Source organism: Anabrus simplex, chromosome 5 (genome assembly GCF_040414725.1).
Source record: "Anabrus simplex isolate iqAnaSimp1 chromosome 5, ASM4041472v1, whole genome shotgun sequence".
NCBI lineage: Eukaryota > Metazoa > Arthropoda > Insecta > Orthoptera > Tettigoniidae > Anabrus > Anabrus simplex.
In genome coordinates this window covers 34,135,033-34,157,374 of record NC_090269.1, presented here as the reverse complement: position 1 = coordinate 34,157,374, position 22,342 = coordinate 34,135,033, and the positions used below count along the sequence as shown (strand labels likewise).

Genomic DNA, 22,342 nt, shown 5'->3' with positions numbered 1-22,342 from the left:
GAGTGCTTCCACCAACAGAAAATGAGATTCATCTTGAATATTAAGTGGAAGGACTATGTGACCAACACAGCAGTTCTCGACAAAGCGCAGCTAAATAGCTTTGAGGCAACAATCATCGCTCATCAACTGAGATGGTTAGGCCATGTTCACGGCATGGGTGATACCAGGCTTCCCCGCCAAATTCTTTATGGTGAACTTTGCTCCGGCAGAAGACCTCATGGAGCCCCTCTTAAGCATTTTAAGGACCAGCTGAAACACATCATGAAGACAGCTGGTATAGATATACAGACATAGAAAGAAAGTGCTGTGGACCCTTCACTGTGGCAGAACACTACATCCACCGCTGTCCACTTGTTTGAAAGAGAACGCCGCAGACATCAAGAGGCCAAACGACAAGCAAGAAAACTCTGTCAGTTACAATCCCGCCCTCCTCCATCCATTCAGTGTGATTTGTGTGGGCGTATGTTTTATGCCAGGATTGGTCTGTTTAGTCATCACAAACACATCCATAAACTGAGTTGAACTGGTCAATGTATGTAGGAAATTTCTCTTTAATACACAAAAATGCATTAGAACATAAGAAAATGAAGAAGCAACATACCCCTCCCCTCTCCAGTAGACAGAACCATGGCTCACAACACTTCCCAACAGAAATGATCAGAAAACCTATAAAGTGCCCCACTCTCCCCTCTTTGCCCTACTTAATTTACACCTGGACAACATTTGCACTTTTTGAAAAACCGGTACCGGTAGTGCTTAATGAATCCCACAGGAGGTAATCTTTGACTTAAATGCCTGGAATCTGGGTTGGGTTATTCTTATCTGTACTAAATTCTCTGAATTTATGATCATATTATTTGTGAGGTTATGTCATGAAACATGTACGGTATATATATATGAGTTTAGTTAATTTAAGAACCTGTAATTAATAGTATAAAATTTATTATTACCTGTATATATGATGTATATATAATCCACAGTAACATTGTGCAACACACTGTAACACCCAGAATAACGTATCTTTGACACTAGATGGTTGTAGAATGTTCTTTACATTATAACTATGTATTAGGCACTCTAGAATTTACGAGAAAAGGTGTTGTGTAACATCCTTCTAGAAGTCTGGCCAGGCAACCTATATAAAGAGAGTCTCAACGATGGACTTGAGTTATTGTTTAGTTGGAGTTGTTTTTGTGAGCTCGTGGTGTGATTCTGATGACATGTTACTGTAACAGTCAAATGAATTTCAAGATGGCAGTCGCATTCTTATTCTCCGTGTTTTGTTTAAGATGGCAGTTGATTAGGTTATGTGTGTATAATGTGAAATAAGTTGTGAATAAAATTAGTGTACACAACTGACAGCATTTTGTGTGTGTCTTTGTGGATACCGTACATCAAAGAGGCTGAAGAGTTAGGGAATCATGCAGCAGGAAGAAAACATAACATTCCAGAATTGTGTGTTAGAGACTGGAGAAAGTAGGAGGACAAATTACTTTCCAGCAACAGCAATAGGCATGCTTTTTACAGATAGCTAAGTTTCCTCATGTAGAGGATAAACTTCTGATACTTATTACCACCAGATACCAATTTGATCATGCTGCGAGTATGGGTATTGGGTCAACCGCAAGCTGTGAACATAGCATGAGAGTTGGTGTAGCACATGATTTTAAAGCAAATAGGGGTCAAATACACAAATTCTTTATGAGAAAAGACGGGGCTTCAAGTTCTGCAGGTAAATACAGTAGTGCTAACAAAGATTATCCTAGGCCTATCTTTAAACGGTGAGTAAAATACTTTTAACCCGTTACTGCAAAGAGTTGCCAAAAGGCAACATATCACATTACACTTATGTGCGTGAGAGACAGATTGTGGACAGAGGTAGTTTTACGACATACCTGCAATTGTACAGTCAATCTAACACATATACCAGTGATGCCTTGTATTTTTTTACATAACGGACAACAAAACAGCCCTACAACCAAAGGTACTCCTTCTACCCCATCAGCATTCCCTATCAAGTTACCACAGGCTACAGGAGAACCTCTGGTTCAACCTCAAAGACATTACCGACCGACGGTTGTGCAAGTATACTTGCACTTTGCAAAACATACCTATGTCCAATAGGCAGTAATGATCGATCTTTTACGCTTAGCATAAAATCACGAAAAATCGTAAATATATATTCCATTATGGCAAACCACATCACATATGAGTGTTAAGGTATTAGCTCCAGTTAAGAATTGTTGGTAAATCTGAGACACTGAAAACAAGTTGAACTGTAAAGCTTGAAATTTTCATCTCCAAACGCAAATGAAAAATAAAACATGTAGTTCATTTCTTCACTTTTCCCAACATCATATATTCGACTTTGCTTTAGTTTTAGATTGAATTCTGGTGGACTTCAAGTATACCAAGTACTACAATGACCACATTTATGTGCAATGTTTCCTTTTACAGTACTTCTTAAATAGGCCCATAGACTTTTAAGACTAAGTATTGTTTAATAAATATATTATATATATTATATATATTATATATATTGTTTAATAAATATGTTTCAAGAAAATGTTGTCATAAAAAATTTCCCTAATAATAATAATCGTATGGCCTCAGCTACCGGGTGCAGACATTTCAATTTGACGCCATCTGGCTGTCTGCTCGTCAATTTCGACGTTCCGTTTTACTCTAGGCCCCCACTAGATGGCAGACCGAGTAAACCGAAACTCTCTTGGGCGTCTATGGCTAAGATTTAATTAATTTTGTCGGGTAAACACCAAATGTGTCACCAGAGATCTTTTACATGCCGACATCGTACGACATGGAGTGTCGAATGGACTTTTTTCCGCCCTTCAAAAATCCGACTACCTCTGCCGGGTTTGAACCCGCTATCTTGGGATCCGAAGGCCGACACTCTACCGCTGATCCACAGAGGCAGCTAAAATTTCCCTGATTATGTGTCATAAAACTTGGGTATATGTCTTATACAGGGATATGTGGTACTGTACACTAGATGATATGTTTGAAAGATTAAAATGGCATTGAGTTGTAATAGAAGTGGTGGCGGTGGCGGTGGCGGTTGTAGTAGTATTATCCAGATTTGATATATAACACTGTGTGGTAGAAATTTCTGCTTGTAATGATAATGTACATTACTGTGTCTAAATAACATCACCTGATTTCTCAGTGTCAGAATTACTCTCACTGTAATACAGTTCAGCGTTCTCCCCAGAAATTTTTGTCAGCCGGGTGTCAGAAGTGAGTAGCCAGGCGGGAAATAGGGCGTAAAAAAGGGATATGATAAAATTTGAGTTTATTCCTCTCAGAGCATTAATCATATCGGACAGGTAAACATTAACTGCAAAATTGAACTATTCTAGTGTTATCACAAATAAGTCATAACAGAGTATTTTGAATACAATACAATACAATACAATAGATTTATTTTGTCTGGCAAGATTAAGGCCATTAGGCCCTCTCTTCCATCTAACCAGAAAAGACAGTTTTTACATGTGCAAAATTGAAATAAGTACACTTACAATTGAAATATCTTGCAACTACTAAACAATACAATATTATGATTAAAAAAGGAAAAAAATAGGAGATGAAGTGTTCTATTGTTCGTTCATAATCACTTAACACGGGAGCACGCGATTCCTTGCTAATCCAGGCACCGCTCGCGCATGACACTATATGGTAGTCAAGCCAAACATTTAAACTCTGATGTAATTGATGCAATTATTCTGACAATAATGAAGATTTGTCATTTAAATAAACAGTTTTACAGTATTTAAATTTGGAACACCCAACGACTCAAATACATATTAATATTATGGAATTAGCACATATCGAGGTTACCAGGCAAATGCTGGGGCTGTACCTTAATTAAGGCCACGGCTGCTTCCTTCCCACTCCTATCCCATCGTTGACAAAAGACCTAACTGTGTCGGTACAACGTAAAGCAAATTGTCAAAAAACATATCTAGGTTATGTTAGCCGGGTGGTCTGTAAAAAAAGCTGGGCGGTCTGCCCATTAAAAAGGTTCTAGAGAAAACTCTGCAGTTCAAGGTAGTCTAAAAAAATACTGAATTATGCTTAAAATTATTACATATAAATCAAAACGAGCAGGGCAGGATTACTCTTTTTCCATAAATGAATAATGGGCATGATAAACTTATTTTGTCATTCATCATCATCATCATTATCATCATTTCCCTTTATCCAGCTGTAGCCGGGTAGGGGCAAATATGGTTCCTCTCCACTATCTTCGGTCTTTCCACCACTCCTCCTCCAACACTGTGTCCCAGTCCAGGTTTCTTTCTATAATGTTGCGTTGGATGGTATCCTTCCATCTCAATCGTGGTCGTCCACGGCCTCTCCTTCCTTGGATTTGCATTTCCATCACCTTTTTTGGCATTCTTTCGTCGCTCATTCGCTTTATGTGCCCAAACCATCTTAGTCGGCTCTTCTCTATTCTATCATTCATTTTTTCCACTCCAATTTCTTCCCGGATTTTCTCATTCCTTATTTTGTCTCTTCTACTCTTCTGTATCATACTCCTCGAGAATTTCATTTCGGCTGCCTGTATTCGACTCTCATCCTTCTTTGTCATTGTCCAAGTTTCTGCTCCGTAAGTTGTTATGGGTACGTAATACATCTTGTACATAGTATCCTTTGCTTCCATTGGCACATCTTTGTCCCATAACATATTTCTTACACTATGATAGAAACAACTTCCAGCTTGAATCCTTTTACTAATCTCAGCATCCAGTCGAGCATTCTCCATTAATTCACTCCCCAGGTATTTAAACGTTTCCACTACTTCCAAGGGCTTGTCTGCAAGTCTAATCTGACCTTTCCCTTCTTGCTCCCCTCTAGTCATAACAAGAGTTTTACTCTTTTCTACACTTATTTTCAATCCACATTCTTCAATCTTCCCATTCACCATATTCAACTGTTCTTGAACCTTCCTGTCGTCTTCTCCCCAAATCACAATATCATCTGCAAATAACATCATGTTCATTTCTCTTCCTCCATATGCTGCTTTTGCCGTTCTCATGATGCCATCCATTACTATTGTAAACAGGATTGGTGATAGAACACTTCCCTGTCTCAGCCCGCTAGTGATTTTGAACCAACTTGTCCTGCCAACTTGTGTTTGCACGCAACTACAACATTCCTTATACAATGCCATGATCATTTTTATTAATCCCTGTCCAATTCCTTTTTGCAGCAGACTGTCCCAAACTTTCGTCCTAGGGACACTGTCATATGCCTTTTCCATATCAATGAATGTCATCACCATATCATTCCCGTACTCCCAATGCTTTTCCATTAGTTGTCTCATAATGAAAATGGGCTCTATTGTTGACCTTCCACTTCTGAAACCAAACTGATTTTCCTGTATCTGCTTCTCAACCCTCAACCTTATTCTACTTTCCAGTATCCTTTCCATTATCTTAGCAACATGGGATATTAGAGTAATTCCCCTGTATTTCTTCAAAACTTTCTTATCACCTTTCTTGAAAATTGGGATGATTATTCCTTTTTGCCAATCCTCAGGGACCTCCTTATTCTCCCAGACATTCCTGAGAATCCGATATGTCCACTGCAGGCCTACAGCTCCAGCTGCCTTTATCATCTCCACTGAAATTTCATCTATTCCAGCAGTTTTTCCATTCTTTCTTCATCTTTCTTACTGCCATTTCAATTTCATTTATTGTAATTTCTTTATCCATTTCTTCGTCAACTAACTGCCTTTCCTGGTCGTCCATTGAATGACTGTCATCCGTTCTTATGTTCAGCAGCTTCTGAAAATATTCTCTCCATCTATTTCTTATTTCTTCTGGCTTTGTTAAAATTATGCCACCTTCATCCTTCACAAATCTGGTGTTTACTTGATCTCTCTTTTTGTTTCTTAAGATACCATACAGTAATTTCTTGCTGCCCTGCGTATCATCTCTCAATGTCTGTGTGAATAAGGCCCAGCTTTTCCTCTTTTCTTCCTCCACTACTTTCTTGGCCAAATTCTTTGCCTCCACATATTTTCTTCTACTTTCTTCAGTCTTAGATGTTTTCCATGCTTTCCATGCCATTTTCTTTTCCTTCACTTTAATCTTTACCCTATCATTCCACCAGTGTGTTTCTTTGTCTTTCACATTTCCTGATGTTCTACCACACACCTTTTCTGCACATCCAACCAGTGCTTCCTTAAATCTTTTCCATTCCTCTTCAACATTCCCCACCTCTGTCCTGGGTACCAAGGGTATTATTTCCCTTTGAAATTCTTCTTGTATGCTTTTCTCCTTCAACTTCCATACTTTAATTCTTTTCTCTCTTCTTAATTGGGGTTTTTCAATCTTTCCAACTTTCAATTTTCCAACTTTCAATTCATTCACTGAGGAGAAATATATAGAAGTGTGAGTTACATTGTAGCCCACATAAAAGCAAAGGGCATAAACCAGTTTTCAGTCAAAATATATCCCTGTTATGAATGTTTATTTCTTAGCAGAAAAAAAAAAAAAAGTTAAATCCTATTTATAAAAATTCTACAGTATTTATGAATAACATTTCAGTTAATGATTGGAATGGAAAAAACTTCAGAATACCTGCCAACATACTGACGACAGAAAGCAAGATTTTCTCCACACTCTGAACTGGACTCCATCTTTCAGCACTTGACTCATAACCCATCGGATCATCACCAGGTGCATGCAAAATAGATATACATACTCTTCCATCAGCATAAACTGAAATGTTAAAATAAGACCCTTTCAGTACCAAAATGTCAGTTCAGTACCATAAATCAGGTTCACATTTTTAAATGGGTAGTGACACTTCTAGCTACTGTTGGGGTATTATACCCAAACTATACCCCTCAAAAATGACTCAGTTATGCAGCAACATGCAGTTCTGTGAAGAAACAATTACAATAAACTTACAACCTAATTTAGAAGGTACTTTTATAGTCCATTTACATTAAACTGACAATGCAGATTATGTAAAATACCAGTTCCATGAACATTACATCAATATAAATAAACAAAAATGAATGTGAACAAGATAGAAAAGTTAATTTCTTGTAGCTGAAATACAAAATGGATTGATGTGGAAGGAGAAATTTGTAAGGGAAACATACTGACCCTCATACACTTCATTACAGTCATAGATGAAATACACAAGTGTGTAAAACAGAAAACCAAACCAAACCCCACAGCACTTAACGCCCTTGAAAGGGTCTTGGCCTGCCCAGCGACCGCTGCTCAGCTCGAAGGCCTGCAGATTATGAGGAGTCATGTGGTTAGCACGATGCATCCTCTCGGCCGTTATTCTGAGCTTTCGAGACCGAGGCCGCCATCTCACCATCAGATAGCTCCTCAATTCTAATCACGTAGGCTGAGTGGACCTCGAACCAGCCCTCAGGTTGAGAGAAAAATCCCTGACCTGGCCGGGAATTGAACCTGGGGCTTCCGGGTGAGAGGCAGGCACGCTACCCCTACAACACGGGGCCGGCATAAAACAGAAGATACGAAGAAACATAGCAAAGGCCCTACTGTTTGCAGATGATGTAGTGACTTTGGGAGAAAATAAAATGGAAGTACAAGTTCATGTATGGAATCAGATACTGGAGATTTTGGATTGAGAATAAGTGTAGATAAGAGTGAAACAGCAGTGATGGCAAGAGGTAGGAAGAAAGTGAAAGATAAAAGTTTCAAATACTTGGTAATACAATCACAGAAGATGAGAAGATAACTGAGGAGATTGGGAAGAGTACATCAAGTAAATACCTTTTACGACAGTGTGAGGGATATACTGTGAAACTAAGACATTCAAAGGAAATTCAAAGACTTTCTTTATTCGACCTAGTATGTACCAACATTGATATATGTTGCATGTACATAGTCTCTCATAGTGCATTGGCAATGCTGGTGGCTTCAAGTAGCCTATGCAGTGGTCTCCACGGTATGCACTAGCCTTGCGTCTTGGTAGGTGTGCTAAGTACCAACTGATGAGTTAGCTGGAAAATTTATAATGTCCAATAATGGACCATTTTATTGGTATTTGGTATGGTTTGCAGACTTAAGACTTTTTGTATTCTTATTGACTTACCAGTATGGAATATGAACATGTAATATATTTGGCTGTGTGTATTTTTACATCATGGTTTCACTTCAGTCCCACAAATAATAGCAAATTTCAAGAAGGGAGCTGAATTATTTACACCAGGCAAACACCGAAGAATACATAGTAATGTGTGTGTCAAAATACAGAAATGCCTATAGATGAAGTAACCACATTTAACATGCTAGCAAAGATTAGGAAATTATTTTTGAACCAAGACTTTGCTATAATACAGACAGATTGTTCTTCCCTTCCTTTTCCAATATGAAACTACACAGACCCTTAAAAATAGTCATCGATCAATCCATATATGTTACAAGTATACAAATATAATTCTAAACCCTATGTTTCATAAGCTACAGGTAGAGGATCAGTAGATAGCCAAAAAGCAGAGTAAAAGTTATGTTTATCACAACAAAGAGATTTATTTTTAAAATACTTACTGTTGGGATGGAACATTTCACATGTGAACTGCATCTTCGGTGGGCTCAATGGATAATCTGGTGGAAATATTAATTTGGCTGGAAAAACTCCTCCTTCAAAACATGTACCCTCTGGACCTCTGAAAGGCAACAAGAATAAGAAAAAACACTTCCTTCAATCAGAATAGATAGAAATTAGATGACTTTCCAGCCAAGTATACGATTTTTCTCTATGGTTGTAATATTGAAAGATGAGTTCTGACACTTCTTAGAGGGAGAAGGGAGTAGAGGGTATGGTTGCCATGGAAATGTGGGCGACTTCACTGTGATGTCCAATAACGGACCAACTATATTGGTATTATAAATTTACTTATTCGGAACAACATCTTTATCATCCTCGGTGATTGCCATGGAGATAAGCCTGCTGGCCGGCTTGTGTTGGAGTTGCCTAACTTCTCATTTCTGAGTTGTGTACGACAGAACACAGCGGACTGAATGAACAAACAAGTGAGCCTGAAGCGAGGGGAAGGAGAAGAGAATGCAGGAATATGGCAGCACCATGCAATGCCACGTGCAATGCTCCACCGTCCAGCCCGACCCTGAATATAGGAATGATGTCAAATGTTACCTTACTACCTTGGGAGTGGCCCTGCACCTGTAATCTCAGCTTTTAACCTGGACCCAGGTAGTAAGAACGTGGGGCAACGCTCCTATATTCTGGTTCATGTAGCAAACCAACTAACCATTCAATGCACAAACAGGTGTTGCACAAACTTATAAGTTCTCGAAGTAACAGTAAATTCCACCACAAATATCATTAGGAACTTCCAGTTCAAACACTGTCCTATAAGAAGACAGTTCACATTTCTACATTCCATGTTATGGGAACACAAAAAGATAGACATTTTCTAGTCATCAATTATTCAATTTATTTAGAAATGTTTACTAGCCATAATTTTTAACCAAAATAGACATAGCTAAGTTCTTAACCTTAATCCCCCCCACCCTTGCCCCCTCCCCTGTTTTCAAAGGTTTAACCTAAACATTTTTTTTAATATGTTAGAGATTGTTTTAAGATTCACATGGAATAATATGTCTCTGTACTTTTATGAATTTCTACCTAAACCAAAAGTGTAGCTGATGATGTTTAATCAATTTAAACAAAACATACACTACTTGTAAATTAAATCTGCCAAAGGCAAAATGAAAAGTATCGATTAGGTGGAACAATGTCTCTGCTTGATTTATTGATTAATTCATCAACACGGACCATAACGTGGATGGTTTGTGGTTCAAATCTCGGTCTGCGATCCTGGGTGGGCATTTTTACAGTTTTATTTAATGTGTTGAAGGGGTGACAGTAACGCATGGGGATCAGTGCAAGTACTTAGGTGTTAATATAAGGAAAGATTTTTCATTAGGGTAATCACATAAACAGGATTGTAATTTATTTTTATTCTTTTTACAATTGGCTTTACGTTGCACCAACACAGATAGGTCCTATGGCGATGATGGGATAGGTAAAGGCTAGGAGTGAGAAAGAAGCGGCCATCGACTTAATTAAGGTACAGCCCCATTGGATTGTAAATAAAGGTTACAGATCTCTTCATATGGTTATGGGGGTATTGAGGGGTTGCAGTAAGGATGTAAAGGAAAGGGCATATAAGTCTCTGATAAGACCCCAAATAGAGTATGGTTCCAGTGTATGGAAACCTCACCAAGATTACTTGACAAAAGAACTGGAAAAGATCCAAAGGAAAGCAGCACGATCTGCTCTGGGTGAGTTCTGTTATGAAAATGTTGCGAACTTTGGACTTGGAAGACTTACAGGTTGACTAAATGGAATAAGTTTTTCAACAAAAATAAGAAGACTGTGGACTCACCTCACAAATACAGGTTTAATAACAACAACAACTCCATCAGTCACACAGCTGTATACTCTGATAATACTATAAGCTTTCCACAAGAATATTTAATGTCATTTTTAAATAAGTCACTTAAGGTTCATTGTAACCATTCTACGACTTCAAATTGGGTTGTCTTTAACCAGATTCCATTCATATTTTGATCTTGTACCTCAAGGCCATAGACTTTCTTACCGTTCATGTAAATAAGGACAGTTTGAAATCTTTAAAACATTTTTAAAATAGCCAATGTAAGATTGCACCAACATTAATTATTTTTCTCGTACATATTTTTAAACATGTTTTAATTGAGTAAATTGTCATTTAGGAACTCACAACAAGTTTCCTCATTTTTATAACACATATGTAACACTTTGTAACACTATGTAACACTGACTAGAGTAATCAGGATCCTGATCTTTATCTTTTAGGCATGATATTACGGCTGATGATGCCCATAGGCCTACAATGGGCTAAACATGTCCCATTAAATTAGTATGACAAGATGTAAATCTTAATTTTTAAGAACCCAATATTTATTGAATAGGTGGATCTCAATAAACTTTTGTATCATTGTTAAATTAATGTACATTTCAATACGGACCAGTCATGAGATTTGTAATATGTAAATGGAATGCTCCAAGCTGTCGGTGGAGAAATGGTTTGAAATTATATTAGTAGATGAGTAAACTTCACTGGAGTTTTTAGAAGTATGCAAGATCATATGAAGATAAAGTTGGAATTCAAGAGGACGAATTGGGGAAAATGCTCATTTATAGGAAGAGGAAATAGGGACTGGGATAATTTACCAAGGGAGATGTCTGATAAATTTCCAACTTCTTTGATATCATTTAAGAAAAGACTAGGTAAATAAACAATAAGGAATCTGGCATATGGGTGACAGTCCTAAATGCATTTAATTTAATTTACTTTACTTTATTTTACTTTACTTACTGGTATCAGGAAGGGCATCCAGCCTTAAACCTGTGGCCAAGCCTAGGTAGGTCCAGTGTGTGTAACCCTTGAATCATTTCTCTATGGGGTAGGGTATGAAGTCAAATGAATCTTCATAGCGATTGTTTATGACAGGATGCTCTTCCTGACGTCAATCTCATTAGAAATATCTGATATAAGCTGAAGACATTTTTATCCTTAGCTGAATGGTCAGCATAGTAGCCTTCAATTTAGAGCACCACAGGAACAATCCCTGGCCAGATTAGGGATTTTAGCCACATTTGGTTGATTCCTCTAGCTCAAGAGCTGGGTGCTTGTGTTTGTTTTAATACCTACATTTACATAAAATACATTACATTACAAATCACCAAAGAAACATGCAGCAGTGAACACATCCCTCCACATAAGGTTGGCATCAGGAAGGGCATCTGGCTGTAAATCTGGGCTATATCCTTATAAAGTGCCAACCCCAGGTAATTGGGAAAAGGCCACGAAGGAGAAGTTTGATAAACTACTACGGAAAGACTGCCAATTCTGAATAACACCATTAACTGTTATTAACAGACTTATTCACTAATGGCTTTAGTTTGGAAATTAATCCTAAACTATCACAAGAGACGGATGCAATAACAAGGATCTCAGATCTCCAATAACCTAAACTTCTGTCCTTTAAACCAAGTGATTACTTATAAGGTCATGAGGTCATTGTTCCCTCCAATTGCCAATTGAATAAGAGATTGAAGAAGTTTGTATAAATAAAATATTTTGATGGAGAACATTGAGACAATATCAGTTTTAAAAAATAACCTATGTATTTAGAAAATGCATCATAAAAACTAAGTCATAGATAATATTTCAATAAGAACTCCACCTGTCATATATCATCTGCATTGAACATCAAAAATAATGATAGTTGAGTTGTTGGTAGCTTTATGTACGGATCTAGAATATAGTAGTAGTCAACCCCAAGTATTTCATGCCAGCATATGAGATTTATCTGATAAGTAATAGATTCAGGGAAACGGGGTGGTCTAGGGAGTGGTGATAAAGGTACAGGGATCTGGAAGTAGGGATGACATAAAAATGTTAGTGTTGAACTGTAGAAGTATTGTAAAGAAAGGAATAGAATTAAGATATATACTTAGCAGATATTGTAATAAGAGTTGAATCATGGCTGAGAAATAATATAATGGATGCAGAATTTTTCTCACAGAGCTGGAGTGTGTATTGTAGAGATAGGATAAGAATGGTAAGAGTGGGGGAATTCATTCTGGTGAAAAAAGAATTTGTAAGCTACAAAAAAGTTAAAGATGACAAATATGAAATTCTAGGTGTAAGGCTTATCTCTAAAGATAATAGGCAAATTGACGTCTTTGGAGTGTACAGATCAGGAAAGGGTAGCACTGGCAGCGATTCTGAATTATTTGATAAGATAATCAGCTATGTGGGAAACGATATGGAAAGGAACGTGGTTGCAGCGGGTGATCTCAATTTACTAAATGTCAATTGGGAAGGTAATCCAAATGACAGGAAGCATGACCAACAAATGGCAAATAAATTAATATGGGAAGGACAGCTGATTCAGAAAGTGATGGAACCAACTAGAGGGAAGAATATTCTGGATGTGGTGCTTATAAAACCAGATGAGCTCTATAGAGAAACCGAAGTAATAGATGGTATTAGAGATCACGAAGCTATTTTAGTCATAGTTAAAAATAAATGTGATTAAAACTAAGGTCTTACAAGTAGGACTATTAGGCAGTACCAGAAGGCTGATAAAACAGGCATGAGAGAGTTTTTAAAAAGTAACTATGATCAGTGGAAAACAGTAAATAAAAATGTAAACATACTCTGGGATGAGTTTAAAGCAATTGTTGAGGAAAGTGAAAACAGTTAAGAAAGACCCCACCTTATTATAACAGAGAAATAAAGAGAGTAAAAAGGAGGTGCAGGTTGGAAATAAATAGAGTTAGAAACTGTTGTGGAAAAAAGGAGAAATCGAAGGAACTTACTAGGAAATTGAATCTAGCAAAGAAGTCAGTAAAGGACAACATGATGGCAAGCATAACATACAAATTTTAGTGAAAAAAGGAAGGGAATGTATAGGTACTTTAAGGCAGAAACAGGTTCCAAGGAGGAGATTACAGGAAACATTAATGAACAAGGGGAGTGTGTGTATGCAAGGATCTTCAAAAGGCAGAAGTATTCAGTCAGCAGTATGTAAAGATTGTTGGTTACAAGGATAATGTCCAGATAGAGGAGGTGACTAATGCTAAAGAAGTATTAAAATTTACTTCTGATGATGGCATTTACAATAAGATACAAAAGTTGAAAACTAGAAAAGCAGCTGGAACTGAAAAGATTTTGGGGGTTTGGATATAGTACCATATCTGAAGTACTTATTTGATTACTGTCTGCATGAAGAAGCTGTACCAAATGAATGGAGAGTTGCTATAGTAGCCCCTGTGTATAAAATAAAGGGTGTTAGACACAAAGCTGAAAATTATAGGCCAGTCAGTTTGACATGCATTGCATTTAAGCTTTAGGAAAGCATTCTGTCTGATTATATTAGACATGTTTGTGAAATTAATAACTGGTTCAGTAGAAGGCAGGGGTTTAGGAAAGGCTATTCTACTCAACATCAACTTGTAGGATTCCAGCAAGATATAGCAGATATCTTGGCTTCAGGAAGTCAAATGGATTGTATAGCAATTGACCTATCTAAGGCAGCAGAAATGAATTCATTGGGAATGTTACAGCCATGGCCTTAATTAAGGTATAACCCCAGTATTTGCCTGGTGTGAAAATGGAAAATCATGGAAAACCATCTTCAGGGCTGCCGACGGCAGGATTTGAACCCACCATCTCCTGAATACAAGCTCACAGTTATAAGACCGTAACCTCATGGCCAACTCGCTCGGTGGACTGGGAAGAAATGGAAACAGAAGAACTGGGATTCATGAGGAGAGAATCCATCTACGCGAAGACAGCAGGTATGAAGATCCAGAGATTGTCATTATCCTTGTGTTGTCATTCATTTATTTCCGTGTCCGGTCAGCATTTCCAAAAACTTTTAGCTGCGATGACCTTGTTGTTTCCTCTAAAAACATCTTGTGATGTGCATGGGTTGTCCAGCAGTTAAAAATAAATGTGAAAGAAAGGAAGGCATTAAAATTATAACTATTAGGCAGTATCATATTGCTGATAAAACAGGCATGAGGGAGTTTTTAAAAAGTAACTATGATCAGTGGAAAACGGTAAATAAAAATGTAAAGGAGAGGGCATATAAATCTCTGGTAAGACCCCAACTAGAGTATGGTTCCAGCATATGGGACCCTCACCAGGATTACTTCATTCAAGGACTGGAAATTAAAAAAAAAATAAGCAGTTCAATTTGTTCTGGGTGATTTCCGACAAAAGAGTAGCATTACAAAAAATGTTGCAAAAATTTGGGCTGGGTAGACTTGGGAGAAAAGAGATGAGCTGCTCAAGTAAGTGGTATGTTTATAATACCAATATAGTTGGTCCATTATTGGACATTATAAATTTTCCAGCTAACTTGATTCCTGACTGCCAGCCAGCGTTTCACCCCAGTGTGCTAAGTTGGACTCATCAATTGGTAAATAGCACATCTACCAAGACACATGGCTAGTGCATACCGTGGAGGTCACTGCGTGGCTACTTGGAGCCACCAGCAGTGCCAATGCACTATGAGAGACTTTGTCTCATTTTCAAAAATTGATGCCTGCCTAGCCATCAAATGATATAGATGTTGATTCCCATAGGGAACCTGAAGTATTTGTCCCGAATGAGTGAATGAGTGAAAACCAACTAGCTGATTTACCCGTGCTTCGCTATGGAATTCTACAATGTATACAGAATTCTAGGTTAGGTGGTGTACACGTTGTGAGCAAGATTGTATTAAATTGCATAGCTCTTAACGTTACCCCAAAAACGGAAAGGGGAAGTCTTCAAACGTATTTTCTCATATGAAGACTGGGTTAGGGAATATTCATTGCAATGGTAGGCCCGCTTGCCTACAATCAGTCACAATCAGCGTGGGGAGTTTTCATTATAATGGCAGACACTCGCTCTCCACCTGCTTTTTTACATCCTCAGAAAGACTGTCTTAGTGGTTTTCCCAACTAAAATGAAGATAGGTTATTACAATGATGTTAGTAGGTATGGTGTGATTAAAATCAATGCTTGCATATGAAATACTAAATCAAATGAAAAACCACACATTTTCTCACACTTAACGAAGAGTACTACGCTGCTGATCTAAGAGTCCAAAGTTCCAGAGCTGGAATGACCAAGCCCTGGGCAAAAAATATGTCCTTGTACTAATCTATTTCCTAGGAGTACCCGATGAGTCTGAAAATCTCAATTCACTACACTGGTGGCGGAAAAATCCATCTGATTTGGAGGCAAAGTTTCCTCCAAGCCAGAGCTAATTTGGAATAAAATGAATGTAGAATTTAATAAAAGTTAAGACGAAGAAGCTTTTCTTAAGAAACGGCTCTTTTTAGGGTTGAATTTTGGGTTATTTAGTGAATTGTGGTGCTATAATTTGGAATAGGCCTAAATTGTAATTCTAGACCAGGTTATACTACTACTACTACTACTAAGTGAGCTTCTGCCTTAAGTCGCACACTGCTCAATCAAAACAGCGCATCAGAGTAGAAATCGAATAGCTGGAATACTATGATGAACCAGTGTGTTACGTACCATCAGTATCAGAAAATGTATGAACCAGAGCAATGGCATGTAAAGAAGAAAGTTTTCTAACACCCCAGCTATTTCCCGCCAATATTCAGTCAGGTACACTGCAGTAATCTCATATATCAGAGTTGAATGGCAGCACAAGAAACAAAGAACATCACAACAAACAATGGTCAATGTAATGTTATTGTTGATCAATGTTATGCGCTTTCAATATTTTGGCCTTCACATTTAGTTTTCTTCCGACTCTGAAACACCAGTCATATCATAGTCGGTACAGTAAAACTGAATAAAACATAAATGATTGGAAATTGTATTCTCTATAACTTTTGTTATGTAGTACTTTTCGATAGGACCAATAACATAGGTATTTAAAAATTAAAGTTTAGGCGCCTTCCTCTAAACTACAATTTCAACCCGGGTGAATAAAATTGTTTATAGCTTAGACTGTTGTTTCTTATTCGCCGACTCTATACACCGATTTTCATTAAATTCTGTTAACCCATTTGCTTGTGGCTTGGCGTTGATATGGACTTAGCAACAAAAATACAAATTCATGAATATCTGTTATCATACCCGGTACAGTAAAAAGGTATAAGACATAATGCTATATAACTTTAGTTATGTAGTATTTATTGATAGGACCACAAATAATACAAATATTTGATAATTAAATTTTAGGCCTTCCCCTAAACTACCATTTCACTCAGCGTGAATAAAACTATTTATAGCCTAGATTGTAGAGGCTCGACCCCTGACTCTACATTCCAATTTTCATTAAATTCTCTTCAGCCGTTTTCTCGTGATGCGTGTACATACATACAGACATACGTACAGACAGACATGATGGAAAAGTAAAAAAAAGTGCATTTCCTTGTTACTATGGACACGACCGATACAGAAATACCATTCTTTTCAAATTCTGAGCAATGTACAGACAAAACTCTTATTTTATATATGAGTCGTTCAGTTGCAAAACCTGTTATGTGCAGACAAACAAATTTTTCAGGAAGAGCAAGAAACTGTCATTTGTTACGAAACAAAGATAGGAAGTTGAAATTTTGTAATTAAACAGCGTTTATCTCGTCATGGCCTTCTGACTCCAACTTGGCAGGTTTGATCCTGGCTCAGTCCGGTGGTATTTGAGGTGCTCAAATACATCAGCCTCATGTCAGTAGATTTACTGGTAAGTTAAAGAACTCCTGCTGAACAACATTCTGGCACCTCGGCATCTCCAAAAACAATCAAAAAGTAGTTGGTGGGATGTAAAACGAATAACGTTATTATTATTATTTTTAAAGCTATAATAAGAAATACGATCATGATCCAGAGAGGGTAGGGTGGTTATAGCTGTTGGTATGTGAATATGATTAAACAAGCAGTGCTGAATCAGCCAAGAAACCTATTAACTATTCAATATTTCATGATTACTTTAGTAAGATGTTAGCCATAAGTTTTTGTCAGTCCAAGACTTAGATAAACATATACCATACAGTAATATGCAGGACTGTTTACCACTACATATCTCAACATATACAGATTCAATTCATCACTAAACTTCCACAAGCAATTCAACAACTTACGTGATGAGAGCTTCCCATTCAAAGAAATTCTCCTCATTAATTGGACCAGCTATAATACCTTCTGGTGGATTCAAAGTGAGCTCTGAAATCAAAGGTGAAATTTGTAATAATTATATTAGAGCATAATTATGACAATGAGGAACAGATAAATAAAACAAAGCTCAACAAAACTGAATTCACTAAAAATAGCAGTGGCAAAACTACAGTACTTGGAGTCAGTTGAGGCAATGCCTACCCTAGGAAATACGATTAAACATAAATATCGTAACAAATTTTTCTGCTGTTGTCATTGCGGTAAATCAACAACAATCTCTCTATTTGATATGTGCTACATGATGACAGCAGATGATGTGCTTCGTTGATCGCCCCGCTAGATGGCGACAGCAGACTACTTGTTCTGACCAGGAGGCAGTCTGTAACTTGTCTCACCCAGGACTTTTTGCTTTGTTTCCCTTCCTTCAGCTTGGTGACTGGAGCGGGGTAGCAGAGGAAAGATAGGTTACCGCCCGCGCTCCTCTCTCCGCAACGTCTAGACCCCAGAGAGGCATGCCTCGTCTGTTATTTGAGAGTGCAGAAACTCCTCGTGCGAAGGTGACAATGAAATACCGTACTGTTAATTGTGTGTATTCTTTTGAATTAGTAGGCAATCAATGCATTATTGGCCTTATTTGTGACACTTCAGACATGGACTGTTAGTTGTGTAGAACAAGACTGACATCATCCAGTTGAAACTCATTAGAGTGAAGTAGGCCCCTTCGGGAACTTACGAGTCATTAAGTATTTTGACTGTAAAGTAGTGAGAAAATTTCAATTTTCTTGGTATACACGATATTCATGGTTAACAGCCTATTCCGAAAGCAAGAAGCTTTTATATTATAAGAGTGTTTTGTTTGGTGGTGAAAAGGAATGGACTTTAAATGGGGTAATCGTTACAAAACCCTTTCTTAGAAAAGCAGAGAAGCATCAACATTCAAATACCCATATTCAGAATGAAGAGAAATTCTGTTTACTGGGGCGCGGGAGGATAGAACATTCTTTACCTGAAGGTGCAAGAATTCAGGCCGTCAAAAATAACAAAGTCGTGAAAAAAATCGGCTTGTTGTTGAGAGACTTGTTGACATTGTGCGTTTCTTGGGAAACAGGAGCTTGGATTTCAAGGTCATTTTGAAAGGGAAGACTCGATCAACAGGGGCAATTACCTAGAGTTGTTAGATCTTCTTTCAAAACAGGAACAGTACATTTGAAATCATCTCCAGTCCACATCGGGCTTTAAAGCCAGATCAAGTGAAATACAGAATGAATTAATTAATTGAGTCTGAAACTGCCATAATTCAGGAGACAATCAAAGCAGATTTAGATTCTTGTGATTTCATTGGTATTCAGGCAGATGAGACCTTAGATGTATCAAACAGATCAAGTTAGTGTAATATTCCGGTTCTGCTCAAAACAGGGTCCCACAGAAAGATTAATAGGCTTTTATGGTTTCGATTGATAAGACCGCATCAGGCTATCAGAATTAATTGTTGACATTCTGCAAAAGTGGGGAGTGATTAATAAAGTCGTATGTCAATGGCAGGAAAGCATGGGGGTGTTGAGCATTACGTTAAACAAGTTTGCCCAACGGCAATATTCCTACACTGTTATGCCCACAAGTTAAACCTCGATCTTCTCCATTGCTCCAAAACAATAAAATCAGTCAGGCTCTTCATTCATAATCTGACAACGTTTCATTAATTTTTTTTAGGAGATCCTCAAAAAGAGCACATCTGGAAAGGAGTATGAGCACTCTAAAGAGGATAAAGACATACTTGTATAATACAAGAACAATGAAAGACTCAGAAGTCTCAGTACCATTTCTGTCGAGAAAAAGCTTGCGAAGGAATTGATGAGTGATCAAGTATTGAAGGACCGTGTGATTGACCATTTTGCAACCAAGAAAACTCGATGTTTGGAACTAAAAACCAAACCCCATGGTGCAAGAGCCCCAAAGAGCCTTGGCCTACCAAGCGACCGCTGCTCAGCCTGAAGGCCTGCAGATTATGAGGTGTCATGTGGTCAGCACAACAAATCTTTTCGGCAGTTATTCTTGGTTTTCTAGACCGGGGCCTCCATCTCACCATCAAATGGCTCCTCAATTCTGATCACGTAAGCTGAGTGAACCTCGAACCAGCCCTTAGATCCAGGTAAACATCCCTGACCTGGCCAGGAATTGAACCCGGGGCGTCTGAGTAAGAGGCAGGCAGTACCTCTACACCGCGGGGCCGGCCAACGTTTGGAACTATCCTACAAAAAACTTTAAGGTAAGATTTCCTGCCTACCCATTCATTAACTAATAGCTTCACCACTGAAAAATAGATACAAATGGCTTTAGAGGACAACTTCTCTCAAAGTCACTTCAATGCTCATATATGTAAAGTCAGCCATTCTGGATCTAATGTTTGGGTAACAATGGCCCTATCTGTCACAAGCCAGGACAAAAGTAATATCAACATCTCTTTAAATAGCCTTAGTCCAGCTGAGTTGCTGGTAGCACCTACTTAGAGCCCCTTTCCAGAGATAGAAGAAAGTTTTTAAGACAAAAAAAAGGACCCTACATTCTAACAGCAGATAAAGTGGAACAATCTTCACTAATTGCTTTAATGAGGTGAAAGCAAAAGGCACCTGTTCTCCAGAGGAGTGACCTCTTATTATCACCTGCCAGTGAGTATAAACAATCATCTTGCATGAGTTGAATGTACCTCAATTGTATCAATTATTACATCTGAATGCTTAAGTATACTCCGGAGATGACTCATAACATCCTCATCCCAATTAGTCCATTTACAAATAGCTACCATCAATGCTGGGATGATAACAGGATGAAGCTGAGAACTGACCAGGGTGTAAAAAACTATAGCAATGACATCTTACATGACCTCGAGATGGAGTGGAAAGGAACAAATGCTCAGAAGATCGACAAAGGATGGAAGTTATATTACTATGGTGAAAACAGGATGGAATGATGCTGATATATTTGATCAGCAAGAAGTACTGAGACAACATCATCAAAGTCCATTACCTATCACTTCAATTTACAACCATCAAAATTGAGCCCAGTTGAACAACTCTCCCAATCAACATGTGCTATGCTTCTCCCCAAACTGGAAAGTCTGATGACAAGAGGGAGAACTAACGCACCAATGAACGTCTGGTATTGGTAGGTGACCTTGATGGCCTTGCTAGATCAGCAAGAGATTGCTATAATGTTGACACCAAAAACAGTGATGACATCCACAGTATGGACTATTCATGGTGACATAAAGCATAAGCTCTTGGTGACACGAGATGGTGGTGACAACATATTCTTCAAGATTATCTGCTCGTGACAAGATGCAACCTGAAATTGGTGACCAATGTTCCGCTTGATACAATTGCCCCAGAACGATCTCTTATCACTGACCTCCAATTAGAAATCCTAGACCAAAAGTGATCCCAAATCACTCTAGCAGAATGGATAAAACAGTGATGTTTCCCTAGGAGTGCACAGCTTGGTTCACAGTTAAATGTTGTGAATGTCAGCCAGCTAGCACCTGTATGAAAAAAACTGGTCAGATAAATCCATGGTGCAGAGATTGCCATCCTTAAGAAGATGAAGTGAGAAAAATAAGGTGCTGAAAGTGTGATTCCAGTCTTGCAACAATAAAACTCTGCTACTTACACGGTAAAGAAATCGGCTACCTGCTACCAACTGAGCTTTTAAAGTTAAAAATGTCATAATGTTCCATATTGAAATGTATCAAAATTAAATTGAAATAATAAATAAGGTAGTTCAACCTATTCAATACAAATAAATACGAAATGTAGTGTTACATTCCTATTTAATTATAAGCGAGCGGTACTGGTTTCGACCCCATTCCGGGTCATCATCAGCCGAATAAAACGCAAAAAACAATGCATAGGTAAGAAAGAAATTAAAGATCAAGTCCCCACAGAAACAGTTGAAGAGGCAATATAAAACAACGGGGATAGGCACTGTAAAATTCAGAAGAAGTAGAAGGTAAGTCACTTAAAAGAAGCAAGGCGCAATCTTCTGAACAGCAGCATAGCACACGCAAAGGTCGACATTGTCTCATAATGTTTACAAGAAGTGGAAAACAGTTAAATGAGCCAGCTTGCATACACTATCAGGCGCAAAGTCACAACACAATCCAACAAATATGAAGATCCAAAATCGTGCAGAAGCTGAAGACGAGTAGCTCAACTGAAGTAAATTGCCAGCTCCCGAAGATCAGCGCGACATATTCAACGTCAGGCACTGTGCTTTCAAATGCCGACGGAACTTGATGAATAGCTTAATGATCCAGTATTTGCTTCGGTCGCGAAAATGTACATTCACGATTTTGGATCTTCATATTTGTTGGATTGTGTTGTGACTTCGCGCCTGATAGTGTATGTAAGCTGGCTCATTTAACTGTTCTCCGCTTCTCGTAAACATTATGAGACAATGCCGAACTTTGCATGTGCTATGCTGCTGTTAAGAAGATTGCGCCTTGCTTCTTTCAAGTGACTTACCTTCTACTTCTTCTGAATTTTACAGTGCCTATCCCCGCTGTTTTATATTGCTTCTTCAACTGTTTCTGTGGGGACTTGATCTTTAATT

At 38.0% G+C, this 22,342-nt stretch overlaps 1 protein-coding gene across 4 annotated transcripts in view; it reads right to left on the bottom strand.

Annotated features, from left to right (window-relative positions):
• Positions 1-22,342, bottom strand: part of Ubc7 (ubiquitin conjugating enzyme 7) — a 48,341-nt gene that overhangs the window by 6,159 nt on the left and 19,840 nt on the right. For 3 of the 4 annotated variants that reach the window (XM_067146835.2, XM_067146834.2, XM_067146836.2), the window contains exons 2-4: positions 17,704-17,785; positions 8,562-8,680; positions 6,606-6,746 (exon numbers count right to left, since the gene is read on the bottom strand). In XM_067146835.2, the coding sequence (XP_067002936.1) occupies positions 6,606-6,746; positions 8,562-8,680; positions 17,704-17,785 (342 nt within the window). The remainder of the gene's footprint in view (positions 1-6,605; positions 6,747-8,561; positions 8,681-17,703; positions 17,786-22,342) is intronic. The other variant, XM_067146837.2, reaches the window with a different exon arrangement.